General features: G+C 36.6%; 1 protein-coding gene across 4 annotated transcripts in view; it reads left to right on the top strand.

Annotated features, from left to right (window-relative positions):
* Positions 1-10,255, top strand: part of DOCK9 (dedicator of cytokinesis 9) — a 134,570-nt gene extending 124,315 nt beyond the window's left edge. For 2 of the 4 annotated variants that reach the window (XM_058184564.1, XM_058184561.1), the window contains 8 exons: positions 195-308; positions 1,288-1,323; positions 1,993-2,139; positions 2,462-2,672; positions 5,099-5,289; positions 5,562-5,662; positions 5,752-5,890; positions 9,101-10,255. In XM_058184564.1, coding sequence (XP_058040547.1) covers positions 195-308; positions 1,288-1,323; positions 1,993-2,139; positions 2,462-2,672; positions 5,099-5,289; positions 5,562-5,662; positions 5,752-5,890; positions 9,101-9,223 — 1,062 coding nt within the window. In that variant the 3' untranslated portion in view covers positions 9,224-10,255. The remainder of the gene's footprint in view (positions 1-194; positions 309-1,287; positions 1,324-1,992; positions 2,140-2,461; positions 2,673-5,098; positions 5,290-5,561; positions 5,663-5,751; positions 5,891-9,100) is intronic. The other 2 variants (XM_058184565.1, XM_058184563.1) reach the window with 1 other exon arrangement.
* The last annotated feature ends 7,364 nt before the right edge of the window (positions 10,256-17,619 follow it).

The following is a 17,619-nucleotide window of genomic DNA, read 5'->3' as shown; positions in this document are numbered from 1 at the left end:
TTGGATTTTTCAACAGATGTCACCACTAGTAATTTAAAAAGTTATTTTAACATGAAACCCCTTTTTGTTCTATTTTAAGAAAACCTAGTTTTGAATTTTTAACACTTAAGTAGATAATACATTTTATTCTGTTTCTAATAACCCAAATGTATTCATGTCTTTATTCACAAAAAACATTTCCCATCTATTTTTAGAAGTTAGCACATCTGTATGACACATTGCACCGTGCATATAGCAAAGTTACCGAAGTTATGCACACAGGCAAGAGATTGTTGGGAACGTATTTCAGAGTTGCCTTTTTTGGACAGGTGAGCACTATCTGCTGTAGTTTTTGCTCAATGCCAACTAAACACCTGAAAGAATGCAACATTACAGGTAGCCCTCACTTAGCAACCACAATTGGGACTGGCAACTACATCACTAAGCGATGCAGTCACTGAATGAAACTTCATATGATTGTGATGGACATACGTCACTTCTCATTCAGTCGTTAAACAGCTCACCCCAGTTGTTAAGTGAGACAACACTGTTAAGTGAGACTTGCAATTTTACTGCCAACTTCACCATAGAAGCTGCTTGTTGGAAGTTGGTTGTGAAGAGCACAAGTGGCAATCATGTGACTGTGATATTGTTCTTAATGGTTGTAAATTGCAACGTGCCTAAATGTTCAGCATGCCACTGCAGGGCCACTGCAATGATCAAGAACATGAGGACTGGTTGTAAAGTTACTTTTTCAGCAACCATTGTAACTTTGAATGGTCACTAAACAGGGCAGCTGTTAAGCAAGGTCTACCTGTATTCTAACAGCATGCTTTTAAAATCTGTTGTGTCTATTTCTATTTGCATGTACTTTCAATTAATGTTTATAGAACTAACAATTGTATTCTGGAAAGGACAATCTCTTCATCAGTAAACTTTATGCTTTTTTCTTTTTTCTTTATGATTACTTTCTTAAGGCAGCGGTAAGTTTTCTAATCATATCAATATAAATTATTAAGGACATTATTTGGTGTTTTGATATGGAGAGGTTTTTTCCCTGATCTTTGTTTCAGTTTTTGTGAAAAAATATAATTTCACTTGGAAAAGCTGTCTCTGTACTTAGGCATACTCACTATTTTAACATGATTTATAGATCTCCTTTGCAACCAAATAAAATAAATTGTGTATATAAGTATATGTGTATGTGCATTTATTGGAGAAAAAATGTGTGTTGGTGATAGAAATTAAATTATGACAGGACTGAAACATATAACACTCCATTTATTCTATTGTCTCTTATGACTATAGCAATACCAGTTTACAGACAGTGAAACAGATGTGGAGGTAATTACAAATATTGCTTTTTAAAGCGAGCAGTGCAGTAAACATCACTACATACAAGCTTAATCTGGTGTGGATATTGTTGTCGATTTAGTCTGCATTTTAAACATGCTATGTTGTATTCCCTGCACCATTTCATTTTCAGATACAGATATTTATTTCTGTAATTTATAAAACAATAGATCTGCTTTCTAGATGAAAACACCTGTTTCACCTTCCATGGAACCTATTCAAAATAAATAAATCAGCGAGTACATGAACAATGATGATCTATAGCATTTCCTAAAAATAAGATAGAATTCAGCTAAATTAACCTTTGATTTAAAATTAACTTGGGTTATACTGTATGACATGATGAAATGAATTATAGTGTTTTGTTAAACTTCAAAATCACACAAATTCTTTAAGCATCGGCTAGTGTTTTGGCATGTGAAACAGGCATACAAACAATATATTGGGGGGAAAAATGTATGTTCCTGAAAATGTTAACCTTAACATCACATATAATTACAACATTCACTATATAGCTGTGTGTATTCATTTTAATGCAACCCCACTGCTTTATTCTTCAATATTTTTTCTCCTTCATCCTTGACATTAAAGACTGACATTGCATTAAATATTGAATATTGATATAATCAGAATTTAACCATTCTGTTTTTTTTTCTAAAGGGATTCTTTGAAGACGAGGATGGAAAAGAATATATTTACAAAGAACCTAAGCTCACATCTCTTTCAGAAATTTCCCAGAGGCTACAAAAGCTCTACTCAGATAAATTTGGATCTGAAAATGTCAGGATGATCCAGGATTCTGACAAAGTAGGCCCACATATTATTTTATAAGAATTGAAGAAGCTGTAACAAAATCTAAATACAGTAAACAAATAAATCAAATCATCTTTTCTGCTGCTATTATTTAAATAGAATAAAATAAGACTTCACAGATCTTCATTTGGTTTAATAATTATAATAAAGCTAGTCTGAGCTTAGTAACACTACTGAATAACGTCAACGTTTTTATGTCAATTTTTCAACAAAATAGTATGTTTTTAGTTCTCATGAAAGTATTATATCAAGCCTTAAATTAATAAATAACTATATATTCATAACTGAGCATTATATTGTCTACAATTTTTTGAAGGTAAATCCTAAGGACTTGGATTCAAAATATGCTTATATTCAAGTTACACATGTAGTTCCATATTTTGAAGAAAAGGAATTGCAGGAAAGAAAAACGGAGTTTGAAAAAAATCACAACGTCCGCCGATTTATGTTCGAGATGCCTTTTACTCAGCTGGGTAAAAGACGAGGTGTGGTGGAAGAACAGTGCAAGCGACGCATCATTCTTACAGGTAGTGCAGAGAAAATGCAGCTCTTGTTTCTCCTGCCACCCACTGAGCTTATTCTCTTCCTCTCAGATTTCAGAGCAATCTGTGTCTTATTAAAGGTTTGATGTGATTATGTCTTACCAACTCTTAACAATTCCATTTGGCAGTAAATTGGTATAGGTTTTTTTCCCTACCAAGGCTAAGTAGCATTGAATCAATCATACTAACTCTATTCAGGCACTTTTATGAACATATGAGTGTTAGAAACTAATACAAGGTATATTGTAAACATTTTTCTACCTTTGTGCTGACCTTGACCTGTTTAGCTGGGAGTCCTGAAGGAAACTAGAGTCACATTCTTGTAAATATGAATGTAGTTCTTCAGGTGCATCAGTGGTGGGTTTCAAATTTTTTTACTACTGGTTCTGTGGGTGTGGCATGGCTTGGTGGGCATGACTTGATGGGTGTGGCAGGGGAACGATACTGTAAAATCTCCATTCCCACCCCAATCCAGGAGAAGGTTACTGCAAAATCCCCATTTCTTCCCAATCAGCTGGGACTTGGGAGGCAGAAAATAGATGGGGACTGGGCCAGTCAGAATTTTTACTACCGGTTCTCTGAACTATTCAAAATTTCCACTACTGGTTCTCCAGAACTGGTCAGAACCTGCTGAAACCCACCTCTTAGGTGCATGTTTATTAGGGTCTCAGAGAAGCAATGCAAACAGACTGAGTGAATAAGATGTTTTATTTAATAGAAGCTACAATTAGTACCAATCCCCCTAAGCAAAAATCACCAGAAAATGTTAGTGATAATATATGCTTTAAGATACCATTTTACAATTGCAAAAATAGGTATCATTTTATGAAAATAATATTTTATCTTCCTAATACGTTCATTAAAAGTCATGCTGGGATTGATCATAGCTCTTTAGTGAGAGCATTCTGTGATAAATGCAGATTACTTCTATAATATTCTAAGCAAAGACAGTGCCATTATTTTGAATTTTATAGTTCAGATTTTCTTTCTTTGGAGCAGGCTACCTACATGCCTTAAGGTGGCAGGCATGTTTTGTGTCTTTTCACATTCTTAAACTCATTATGATTTATGGTAGTATGTGAGACATTCACATTATGTGCATGCTTGAAACTCTTTTATTTGTGTCCTGTCCTTTTAAACAAATGCAGCCCTACAAAGAGCTGATTTTGCTATAGAACTTAGTTTTTATTGCCTCTCAATTGCCATAACAGTTACTAATATGTCAAGGCCAGATTATATGCTGACTCATGACTACCCTTGCACCATGATTGATTGCTTAAGTAAGATTGGATGTTTCTTTCTCACCAAGCAACCAAAACATCTTAGATGACGATCTGTAAATTGTTCTCAATTTTTACTATACTTGAACCAGCTGATCAATATAAATAAATTAATGTAAAAAAAACACAATTCAAGAAAATAAAAAAATAAAAATCAGTGAAATGAAAATCAGTAAAATTAAGAGAATATATTGATCAGGAAAAAGTACCATGAAGTACAAGAATTAAGGACAAGACAGTAAAGAAAAAAAATACACTTTAGCAGCAGTAGAATCAAATAGTTTAAAAAAAGCATATGTGTTGATAGAAGAAAGATAAAAACCAAAGCAATCTAACCTTTTAGAAAAAAAGTAGGACTGTAATCTTCTCATGCTAGTCCTTTTAACTCAGAGTGCTCTACAAAAGATTCATCTTACAATGTGCAGACTAACATGGGAGGAGACTTTTTTATTACTTTGGTTACAGCTATTGTGACCTTAAAGCAGGGGTCTTCAAACTTTGCAAATTTAAGACTTCAACTCCCAGAATTCCTCAGCTAGTCATGCTGGCTGTGGAATTTTGGGAATTGAAGTCCCTCAGTCTTAAAGTTGCCAAGTTTGGAGAGCCCTGCCTTAAAGAATATAATTACACCAAGAAATAATCTGGTAGCCAGTATACAGCTGAAACATAGGGGATTACATGCTCAAGGGCACTTACATGGGCATCTGTATGATGGCTTCATGATGTTTATAAGATGATTTTGACATCACCATGGCTTTTTAAATGCTTCTCCCTGGAGTTTCATCATTTTGCAACTGGGATCTGAATTCTAGCAGCAGCACCTTTCATGGGAAAAATGCTAAATAAGGAGTGCATTTTTAAAAAAGCATTACATCATTTGTTGATTCTTAATTGCTATTCAGGGATAGCTATGTTAAGGATTGTCTGCAGAAGTGACACAGAAAGGAGCACTAATTCCCAAATTGGTGATTTTTTAGAATATGTATTTTAGTCAAAATCTACTTGGTCCGAATATAAAAAGAATTGCATTATCAGTAAAAAAAAAAGTTTTTTGTTTTCAAAACTTTGTGATTGAAATTCACAAACTATGAAATAACATGCTTAATCATATTAATTATTTTCTATCTCTAGTTATCAATTGTTTTCCATATGTGAAAAAGCGGATTCCCATAATGTATCAACAGTACAAAGATTTAAATCCAATTGAGGTAGCCATTGATGAAATGAATAAAAAAAACGCAGAACTCAGGCAACTTTGTTCATCAACTGAAGTTGATATGATCAAACTTCAATTAAAGCTGCAGGGTAGTGTTAGTGTCCAGGTAAGTGCCATACATTTTTCATTTGGTATATTTCCTTTTTTTAAAACCACTAAACCATTTCCCTTCCTTTATTATTCAACATCTGCTAGTCATTATATTAAAATAATAACCCAAATAATCAAAATCTAGTTAGAAAAATGCTTCCAACTGTCAATGACATTATTTATTTTTCCACAGGATATAACATGTATTGTAAGAGATTCAGGACATTCATCTAATGTTATTACAGGACAAAAAAAAACTATATTAATGAACAACACTTTTTCTTTTAGGTTAATGCTGGTCCATTGGCTTATGCCAGAGCTTTCTTGGATGATACAAGCACCAAAAGATATCCAGACAATAAAGTCAAATCACTGAAGGAAATTTTCAGGTAAAGTATCTGAAGATATTTTTTTTCTTGGACATAAGATACTTAAATGCTTTTAACTTCATTTTTTTTCACTTCCATTTTCATTTCAGACAGTTTATTGAAACTTGTGGGCAGGCTCTAGAAGTAAATGAACGGCTTATAAAAGAAGACCAGATAGAATATCAAGAAGAAATGAAAGCTAACTATAGAGAGATGGCAAAAGAACTCTCTGAAATTATGCATGAGCAAGTATGTACTGAGCTTCATTCAAGATACTCTAGATTATCCTATGGTTAAAAAGCATTATCTCCATGCCAGTAATCTCACCCAGAATTTGCCTATCTTGTTTTTTGTTTGCTTGGTTGTATGTGTGTATCTAGTACAGACAAAAACATATATTATATATATATATATATATCTATAAAAGACATTTGAACAAGAGAGGTTGTGCCTTATTTTACTTTTTTCCTTAAAGCTGACATAAAAATAAGTTTGACAACTTTCTTTCTGTCACACTTTCCCCAATTCTGTCCTGCTAGGAAATAAACAATAGGTTCTAAGATGAGCTATGGTAACATTTGCAGCGTAACTACTCAGTAACAGTAGATTGCCATTAGTCACCTTTCTGTTTATCAGCTGCTTAGTAAAATTATTTTTTTCTGCCAATAGTATGCCTGTACAACATGTAAGCACATGTTCAGCAATAGCACACTATCTGTTTGCTATTTCTTGACATGTTTAAATTAAACATACAACATAATTTTAAAAAACATCATTTTCCTATAATAGGCATGGAGTACCTCTGTGACATGGGTCAAATTGCCAGTCATGTTCAGCCCATCGCTTTCTTCCCCAAGTCAACACATTGAATTTATTTTTTTTCTGATTGGGAGATATTTGGACATGAGAACAACTCTTTTTATTACTTCACAATCTGATGATACCACTTCAAAAAAAGCCTCTACTTTGTATGGTGGAGGACTATTTTCAAAGAGAGTTGGTGAAAATGTGTTATTCTTCTAAATCCTGCAGACTCCTCCATATTAATCCCCCTGCATTGGAACTGTACTATATTAACAAATACTAAGTATTTGTCTTGTACTGTAGAGCAACAGTTAATTAGAAGTCTAATTATTATGTGGGGAAGCAGTATAAGAAGGGAGAGATTTATGTCTGAAAAATCTGCATAGATTTGTTTATGAATGTGTGAATGGGATTCAGACAATCATATTAGAGTATCATACGCTACAAGGAGGGTGGACCTGCCACTATTGGTATGCAATCCCTTTTCCAAAACCAATTTAGATACTGCTATAATTGGAGCCACTCTTAATATAACTGATCCCATAGCATGATACAGACTCTGGGTGGTGGCTGGCTTGAGTGCCAATAGTTTATGAACATCTCTCAAGATTTCAGGAGGGAGTAGAGCAACAAATTTCTCAGGAGATTTGCAGTCTGGAAGATTTAAGCGGTTCAACTCTCTCTATGTGGTGCTCCGTAGAGGCTTCCAATTATGAAATAATCATCTTGTATTTTTAAAAAGTGGGGAACCAACATCTATTGATCTCTTATTATATCTTACATTTTTACCTTATTATTTTAAAGGGTGTACGCCTTTTTTGCAAAGTTTAATACCTATTTTGCTTTCCTAAGTACATATTAAAGAAATTAAATACATTTTCTTTGAGAAAAGTGTTATCATATTCCATAGAAACCTTAATGGGCATCTCTCTCTCTTCCTTTTCTTTTCCCCTATGCTGCTTTGAAAATGTGATCAGCTGGGATGGTAATATCTTTTAGTTTCTTTCTAGTTTTCTCTTTGTCTTTTAGTTATGTTTTATTGACTTTAACTTATTAATACAAGACAAATTTGGATTACCCTTGTTTATTTTGCATATTAGATTTGTTTCTAATAAATGAAGTAGTTTCTCATTCTCTAGCTCTAGTTTACCATACAGGTAGTGTAGGCAGTCTTCCCCAAGCTAATAACTTCAAGATACTGTGCACTGCAACTCTTGCCATCCCTAGCCAACGGGATCTAGGACAAATCTGCATGGCAGCTTGGCATGGCCAGCTCACTGCCACCAAGTTGCTTCTGCCAATTCAGTGCCACCAAGTCGCTGCAGGACAACTCCACATGGCCAACTTGGTGATGCAACTCTTCATGGGTGATCAGAGGGAGAGCAGGGAGAGCAAGTGTGTATGTGAGGGCTTCCTATTTTCACAGCTCCTGCCACCACCACCCCGAACTCAGGATTGAAGAGACATGGGGCAGTGGCAGTAGGTGGTGTGAAAATGGGACAACTCTGGCTGCTGCCACCTCGCCATCATCTGCCACCGTTCCTGGCTTCTTCTGCCCAAAGCTCCACAGCAGGGGGGATGGTGGCCAGGGAGGTGAAAATGGGAAGCCACCTCTACTCTGCACTATGCCCACCCACTCTCTCACCCAGCTCTTCTTTTGGCTGCCTGCAGCAAATTGTCCCCACAGTGAATTGGCCATGTGGAGTTGACCTATGGTGACTTGGCAGTAGTGGGCTGGCAGAGGCAACTTCGCAGTGGCAAGTTGGTAGTGGCAAGCTGGTGAGCTTTCCCATTCTGTAGCCAGCATAATTACTGGTGATTGTGACTAGGAATGGTAAGAATTGCAGCCAGAGCTATCTGCAATATACTTGATCAGGTAACAACAGCAGAAATAAGTTCTGGAAAAATTCATTTTGTGTGCTGACTCCTCTCCCCCACTGACATTTATTTTCACTTTTGCTTAATCGTATCTTGCCATACTTCTGCAGATCTGAATAGTTAATATTAACTGTGATTGATATCAGTAAGCCAGCTTCCAAAAATCTGTATGACATTGATATTTTTCAATTACTCAAAAAATTTAGCTGGCTTAGATATCAGAAATGAAATATCTACCTCCCACCTTATTTGACTGATTTCTGTCATTACAAATTGTCCTGAACCAGTAAATCCAGTTTTCATGTTTTTTTGTTATGTAATTGAAAAATTATCAGTCAGATAAGATTAATGTGCTTTATTTTTTTTTTTTAAAGTAATTTTCTTGGGGAAAAATAGCAAATATGCTCAATATAGAAGTGGGCTTTATGTAATGTACCTCCATGCTACATAACCCATTGTTGTCTTTCATTTCTGTGACTGGCAATAAAAGACTTATATTGATCCATAACAGTTTTGCCACTAGACAAGTCAGCCAACCCTCATTGCAATAATATATATGGGATGTATAGTTCCTTTAAATAATTGGGGTGTTGTTGTCAGGTAAATCATTTTGTCTCTTTCTAAAGTTCATAGAGGGATGATATGCTGTTCTCATTTTAAAAATTACATTTATGCAAGGGTTATTCATAATTGGCTGATACCCTAATCTTTACAAAGATGATTATTCTTTACAATGTTCTCAGCCCGTGTATAAGACACCATTTTTTCTTTTTTAAGATTACTGCTGTGGAAGAAAAGGCCAATGTAGTGTCCAACTCACTACACATTTTCAATGCCATTAGTGGGACAGCAACAAGCACAACAGTTCATGGGATGCCCAGCTCTTCTTCAATTGCATAACTGTCTTATACATGAAAGTAACCTTGACTTTGGAACAAGAGGGTTTGGGGATAGCTTGCTAACTCAGGATGAAATCAAAAATTGTGAAAGAACTATGCAGATTCTAGTTATTGTATCAATCAGGTATAAGGAAATAAGACATCAGAAATGCACATATTTTTATATCATGCTTGCAATATTATGTTCTGAGAAGTATTTAGGAAAACTGATCACATAAGGATTTAATGAAGTGAATGGCACAATGTAGGCAGATTTGAAACATGTGTGGACACAAACTTAAGAGTGTTGCTGAAGTTATGCACATATGAACTGATTAAAGTATTAACCACTATGAACTAAATAAGCACTAAACAGAGGTGTTAATGTAAGTAGAAGTAGCTTTTTATAATGTTGACTAACAGTTGTGCTCTATTTTATAACTTACTGGCATTTTGGAGAGCTTATAAGCTTAAAATGAATCAAATATTTGCTTCCAATCAATGGTGACTACATGATATTATCTTAATAAATGTAAAAGTTTGTTAATACAGCTTATAAGGTCTATATAAATGTATTGCATTTTAAATATTTTTAATATTCATACTCACTTTCATCCTTTTACAATTGTGATGGATTCATGTTCATTCCAAGTAAATGCTCTATTTTCTTTTACATTTTATTTGTATATATAAAGTGCAATATGAAGTTGTATACACTTTCTGTAACATTATGCACTGTTTTAAAAAAACAACCACCTAATTTTGCCAAAGTGATGGAATATAAAAGTGGTGATAACTACTGTGGAAATGGTGATGTAATTTAAGGCTTTTGCTGTGTTGCTTGAAAACATGAATAATTTTATACCTGAGAAAGATAAAGGTTTTAATTTTATTTAACTGGAATCACTGTCCTGCTGTAATTAAACATTATGTATAACATCTATATTTTTAAAGAAGTTTAATTTATGTGCAATTTATTTGGATCTTTTTATTTTGCAAAACGTATCACTAAAATCAAGTATTACATTATTTTAATAAATAATATTTTCATATTCTTTTTTTGACATAAATATTTGGTTTAGGTTTTGTGCTATTCTTAAGATTTGCAATAAATGATACTACTCATATGTGTAACTTGGAAATTCTGATTTATTATATAGAGCTGTTGATTGAAATTATTACCATAGATAGATTTTTTGATGTTTAAGATAGTTGTTTAGTTCTTTCATGTATGCATTAGAAACTTAATGATTTCCTACTATTCAATTTTTAGAATAGCTTTAATTTGTGCAAACAGTACAGTAAATTCAATGTTGGCTACCATTATTTGGCTTATATTTTTAACTAATGGAGAGCCCAAATCTAGATGAATTACAGAATACTGAAGGAATTTACTGAATATCTAGTTGAACTTTATACATTTTGATCCTGGACAATGAATGAAATTCAAACACAATCTTCAAAATGGGAAAAAGGAAGATTCAGAGAACTAGACTGCTCAATCTGATATGGATCTAAGAAATTTCCAAAGCGGTTCATAAGGTATTAACCAATATGTATTTTCAAAATAATATAATAATTGCCAGAAAATACAAGAACAAATCTCATCAGATTTCTTAAACTCATTTTTGTGACATTATTTTAAGATTGTTTCAGAAAAATATTTGAAAAAGTACCCTATAATGTTTTGACTAGCAAGCTAGTTACATGATACTATTACAGGTGAGAATTAATTATCTCATTAGGAATCCTCATAAATTTATGTACAACATGAGCAGGAAATTAAGTTTCTTTTTAAAGATTTATTCAAAAAATAAATAAAGCTCAATGAACTCAGACAAGGACCTTGGAGTACTCATCTCTAATGATCTAAGTGTCAGAGCCCACTGCATCAACATTGCCAAAAAGGCATTAAGAGTTGTTAACCTAATCTTGCCTAGCTGCTTCTCTGGTAATATTGTACTGCTAACTAAAGCATACAAAACATTTGCTAGACCAATTCTCGAATACAGCTCATCTGTCTGGAACCCGCACTACATATCGGACATTAATACAATTGAACAGGTCTGGAGATATTTCACAAGAAGAGTCCTCCGCTCCTCTGCTTGCAATAGAATACCTTATGCCACCAGACTTGGAAATTTTGGGCTTAGACAACTTAGAACTATGCTGCCTTCTGTCTGACCTAAGCGTAGTAAATAAAATTATCTGCTATAATGTCCTACCTATCAATGACTACTTCAGCTTTAACCACAACAATACACGAGCACAAAATAGATACAAACTTAAGGTAAACCGCTCCAAACTCAATTGCAGAAAATATGACTTCAGCAACAGAGTAGTCAATGCCTGGAATGCACTACCTGACTCTGTGGCCGTATTGATGCCCTATTGATCCTGCATACAGATCATCATTATATGCAGTGGTGGGATTCAAGTAATTTAACAACCTGTTCTCTGCCCTAATGATTTCTTCCAACAACCAGTTTACCAAACTGCTCAGAAAGTTAACAACCGGTTCTTCTGAAGTGGTGCAAACTGGCTCAGTCCCACCACCGGTTATATGGAAAGGAATATAAATAATAAAAGACTTCGTCAGCTATAAATACTCTGAATTGCAACAAGAAATGACAAAATACATTATGGATTTCTATTAACTGGGTTACCTGATAGTGTAGAACAGCAGATGTCCAAATATGTTGTGACACACAAAGCCTGTTTAATCTGTCCTTGTTTTATTGTTGATCCATTACTGTAGTCTTACATTTGCAGTTTCACTGACACATTTTAAGCAGGAGCACACCCTTCGAAGTATCTAGACAGGCAAAACATCTAGACAGGCAAAACTGGTTGTTGGATATTGCCTGTCCTACATCTTTAGTTTCTCTGATGTTGACTTTACACAGTAGAAGCTGTTTTCTGCTTCATTATGCAAAGGCCATCAGCTGAATGAAAGAAGGGAAGGGGATTTTAAATTGACACTAATCCAGCTGAATTGATATCTTTATTTATTTACGTGGACTGTGATAGAAACCTAAAGAGAAAAAAAATACAAAATACAATATTATTAGTCATATGGGTTAACAATATTAGGAGTTATTGCCTATTTTATTGAGTTTGATTATATTAAGTACACTTCAAAGGAAAAAAATATAGTTAATTTGTTCACAGCATTTCAACGACAATATATTCCCCAGCCTTTCTTTACTGCTCCAGTTTTTGCCTGTAATTTCAGGCTACCAGCAATAAAGATGTAGATGTAGTCAACTTATTTTTATTTATTTATTTATTTTATTAGATTTATAAACCTTATAAACCTCAACTTATGACCACAATTGAACCCAACGTTTCTGTTGCGAAGCGAGACATTGAATTTTGCCTTATGAATATGAGTCAGTTGCCAAGTGTCTGAATTTTGATCGCATGACCATGGGGATGCTGCAATGGTTATGTGAAAAATGGTCATAAGTAAACTTTTTCAATGATGTAACTTCGAACAGTTACTAAACGAACTGTTGTAAGTCGAGGACTACCTGTATCTTTTTTCTCATTAGCTACCAATATTGAATGAAAGGAATCTGATCAAGGTTAAGTACCTAGCCCAGTGGTTCTCAACCTTTTCTTTACCATGGACCCCCTTTAAATATCTTTTGTGGCCAAGGAACATGGCCATGGACCCCCAAGACTGAATTCTAAATTGTAACATTTCTTCAAACCTTTGTGGACCTCCTGCGCCCCCGAGAGGTCTACAGACCATAGGTTGAGAACCATTGACTTAGCCTCTCTTTTTGCATTATTATTATTATTATTATTATTATTATTATTATTATTATTATTATTATTATTATTATTATTATTATTATTATTATTATTAAGAAAATCTGAAATCAGAGTTATCAATTTTTTAGCTGGTATCGACCTTCATATGCATCGAGTTTTTCCTAAGAATCTAGGATCCTACAATATATGGGCATAGTATATGTGCAGATCCAAGCGGTCTGGCCTTTTATAATTGACAGATCAAAATTTTCTCAATGCAGGTATTTTCTAAATGCTGTCCAAGATTTTTGGATATGGCACCCAGTGTACCGATAAGTTTATTATCATTATGCATGGGTACAGTTGGATTCACAGTGTGAGATTGGTGGAAATTTAATAGTTCAAAACTATCTACAAACAATGGCATGGCAAAGTATCAACAACAGTGCATTGAAACATCTGCAAGAAATTCTATTTCTTGCAAGCAAGAGCTGGTGGGCCCATAAAATAAAGTAACAGAAAATGAAGAAGCTAAAGTGATATATGATTTTAATTCAAACATACAAGTACCTGCCATGTTAGCAATTGTCAATAAGGAAGACAAAAAAGTCTGAATGTGGCAGTACCTAGAAACAGTAGAACAGAAGAGAAAGAAGTGGAGAAAATCATAAAATAAAAATAAAGACCTGCAAATATAAGTAGAAGGATTGTGGCAAAGGAAAGCAATGATAGTACCAATAACGGTGCAATCTCAAAATATCTGGAACACCACTTGAACACTATCGGCTTTGACAAACCCCCCATCAGTCAACTGCAAAAGGCAACTTCACTTGGAACAACTCCTGTGACAATACCTTTAGCACCATCAAAAATGTCTATCCTAGGTTCTTGAGAAGGAATTGATAGATGGATAAAAATGACAAATCCAGTGTAAAAATCTGGCTGTTTGATGAATCATAATAATAATATTTCATCATGTCAAAGGAATAATAAGATATATGCTCATGTTAAAGGAATTATTATAAATCTAAAAGTATAATTGATTTCATTGAGAGCAAAATTTGAGAAAATTAATGATACAAGAGTAATGAAATGTTTTGAGCATGGGACATTTCAATAGTATCAAGAGTGGATCATGAGAAAAAAAGGTATAACTTTTTTCTATTTTAAAAATTATATTTGCATTAAGCATTTTCAAAGGAAAGGAGTAGACATTATATATAAAAAGGCAAAAAACAGTAAATATACATGTCCCAGGATAATGTTGCAAATTGAATCTGGGTCGGTCACCAGTACCAGAGGTTTACTCTTCCAAGAGAAGTTCCCTAAAGACAGGCTCTATCACAAGTCCAAAAGCTCAGAAAAGTACATTTCTGGTCCCGGGGATTGACCCAGATTCATCAATCTTGCAAAAAATGGTAAACTCAAGCACAAAACAGATGAGGAAAATTCATATATCACAGAATTAGGCTATGTTTTCTTATTTCTTTAATTAATTTAACCAAAATATGACAACTTTGTCATGACAAATTATTGTAGAAGTGGAAGTAATATAGAAATATCAACAATAGCACAGTGTAAATCATATGCCATATGCTAAATAAAAAAATTAAAACATAGTAATTCTGGCCTAGCAATTAAAACTTTATATTAAAAGAAACCTAAATTTTAGATGATATAAACTCATATTTTAAGGCAATTAAAATAGAATTTTACGGCAAAAATGATTTTTAAGTTGAATTAAAAACTCTATCAGATTTACCTTTGAAATACGAAGTTTTGGACATGGAGGCATACTCCCAGAGTTCAATTAGCCACTGTTTTGCAGAAGAAATTGTCTACACTTTTTGATTGGAAGCATAGAATATACATGTAACAATAGACGTGTATAAGATAATTCAATATATTTTGTAAGGTTTAGTCATTTTTAACTAGAAATATATTGGAAAGGTAATTCAGATTTTATCATTTGTTTTAGCTTCTTTTCTTTTTATCTGATGCGTTTATTTTCTTCAGAATTGAAAACAAGTTGAAATAAATACGATACGTTGGTTCCGTCCCAGGCGCCTGATGGACCCGGAGAGGTTCCGGACGGAGCTTGGGCCACTTCCTGAGAGTCTGGCTCACGGCACGGCTGAGGAACTTGTTGCGGCCTGGGAACAGGCCGCGGTGGGGGCCCTAGACCGTGTCGTGCCTTTGCGGCCTCTGACCCAGCGCAGGTCCCAATCGGCTCCTTGGTTCTCTGAGGAGCTGAGAGGGATGAAGCGCCGGAGAAGACGCCTAGAGAGTTCCTGGAGGTCTAGCCGTTCGGAGGCTGATCGGACACTAGTGAAGTCCTATAATAGGGCTTACCTAGTGGCATTGAGGGAAGCGAGGCGTAGCTACGCCTCCTCCCTCATTGCATCGGCAGATAACCGCCCAGCCGCCCTGTTTCGGGTGACTCGTTCCCTCCTTCACCAGGGGGAGCGGGATGACCCGTTGCAGGGACGTGCTGAGGAGTTTAACGGTTATCTATACGATAAAATCGTTCAGCTTCGGGACGGTCTGGACCAGAATTGCGGTGACTCAGATGAGGCGCCTGAGGGTGGTCTTGGTGACATTTTGTGGGATGAGTTTGACCCTGTGGCTCCCGAGGACATGGACAGGTTGTTGGGTAGGCTGAATGCTACCACATGTTTATTGGACCCGTGCCCTCCTGGTTGGTACTGGCCACTCAGGAGGTGACACGAGGCTGGCTCCAGGCAATTACGAGCGCTTCCTTGGTGGAGGGAGTCTTCCGCCGCCTTGAAAGAGGCGGTGGTGAGACCCTCCTCAAGAAGCCTTCCTGACCCGCTGTTTTAGGTAATTATCGTCGTCTCCAACCCGCCATGCGAAGGTTGTAGAGAGTATGGTGGCATATCAGTTTCCTTGCACCTGGAGGAAACTGTCTATCTAGACCTGCTCCAGTCCGGTTTCCGCCCGGTTACAGCACTGAGACGGCTTTGGTCGTGTTGGTGGATGATCTCTGGAGGGCCAGGTATAGGGGTTGTTCCTCTGCCCTGGTCCTATTAGACCTCTCAGCGGCTTTCGATACCATCGACCATGGTATCCTGCTGCGCCGGTTGGGGGGATTGGGAGTGGGAGGCACTGTTTATCGGTGGTTCTCCTCCTATCTCTCCGATCGGTCGCAGACGGTGTTGACAGGGGGGGAGAGGTGGGCTCCGAGGCGGGTCACTTGTGGGTGCCGCAGGGTCGATCCTCTCGCCTTCTGTTCAACATCTATATGAAGCCGCTGGGTGAGATCATCAGTGGCTTCGTGTGAGGTACCAGCTGTACGCTGATGACACCCAGCTGTACTTTTCCACACCGCGCCACCCCAACGAAGTGCTGTCCCGGTGTTTGGAGGCCGTACGGGTCTGGATGGGGAGAAACAGGCTCAACCTCAATCCCTCCAAGACAGAGTGGCTGTGGGTGCCGGCATCCCGCACAGTCAGCTGAGTCCACGGCTGACTGTCGGGGCGAGTCACTGGCCCCGATGGAGAGGGTGCGCAACTTGGGCGCCCTCCTGGATGAACGGCTGTCTTTGAAGATCATTTGACGGCCGCCTCCAGGAGAGCTTTTACCAGGTTCGCCTGGTGCGCCAGTTGCGCCTTTCTAGACCGGGATGCCCTGTGCACGGTCACTCACGCCCTCGTGACGCCTCGCCTGGATTATTGCAATGCTCTCTACATGGGGCTCCCTTGAAGGGCATCCGGAGACTGCAGTTAGTTCAGAATGCGGCTGCTGGCGGGAGGGAGCCCTCGTGGCTCCCGTGATGACACCTATCCTGCGCAGACTGCACTGGCTACCTGTGGCCTTCCGGTGCGCTTCAAGGTTCTGGTAACCACCTTTAAAGCGCCCATGGCATAGGGCCGGGTTACTTACGGGACCGCCTACTGCTACCGAATACCTCTCACCGCCCGCGCCTCACAGAGAGGGACTCTCAGGGTGCCGTCAGCTAGGCAGTGTCGCCTGGCGACGCCCAGGAAGGGCCTTCTCTGTGGGGCTCCCACCTCTGGAACGAACTCCCCAGGACTCCGCCATCTTCCAGACCTCCGAACCTTCCGTCGCGAGCTTAAAACACACCTATTTATCTGCGCGGGACTGGACTAGTTTTTAAATTTTTTAAATTTTAAATTTTTTAAATTTTATAGGGGTTTTAATTGGTTTTAATATTTATATTATTTTTAATAATTAGGCTTTTTGAATATGTCTCTTAATGGTTTTCTTAATTTGTATATACATGTTTTTTATCTGCCTGTGAACCGCCCTGAGTCCTTCGGGAGATAGGGCGGTATATAAATTCGAATAATAAATAAATAAATAATAAAATAAATATTTAACCGTTATATAAGAATTAAAAGGAACACATAATTATAAATTTATTACACCTACTTTTTAGAATGTAGGTAAGTAGAACTCAATTATTTCCTGGAATTTGCCCATCATCTTGTTCTATAACCTTTAATTTAATAGTGATTCACGTTTGGTGTTTTCATTTTCAGTTAATAGAAATTTTTAAAACTCTTATGTAGATCTTTAAGCCTTTCTTAGAATTTCAGTATTCTTAGTATTATACCTGAGCTCGAAATCTAAATTTAGGTTAAATTTAACCCTGTATTGAAGTACAGGCTTGTGGAA

This window comes from Ahaetulla prasina, chromosome 5 (assembly GCF_028640845.1).
Source record: "Ahaetulla prasina isolate Xishuangbanna chromosome 5, ASM2864084v1, whole genome shotgun sequence".
NCBI classification, from domain to species: Eukaryota; Metazoa; Chordata; class Lepidosauria; order Squamata; family Colubridae; genus Ahaetulla; species Ahaetulla prasina.
This window is presented reverse-complemented; position numbering and strand designations above follow the sequence as displayed.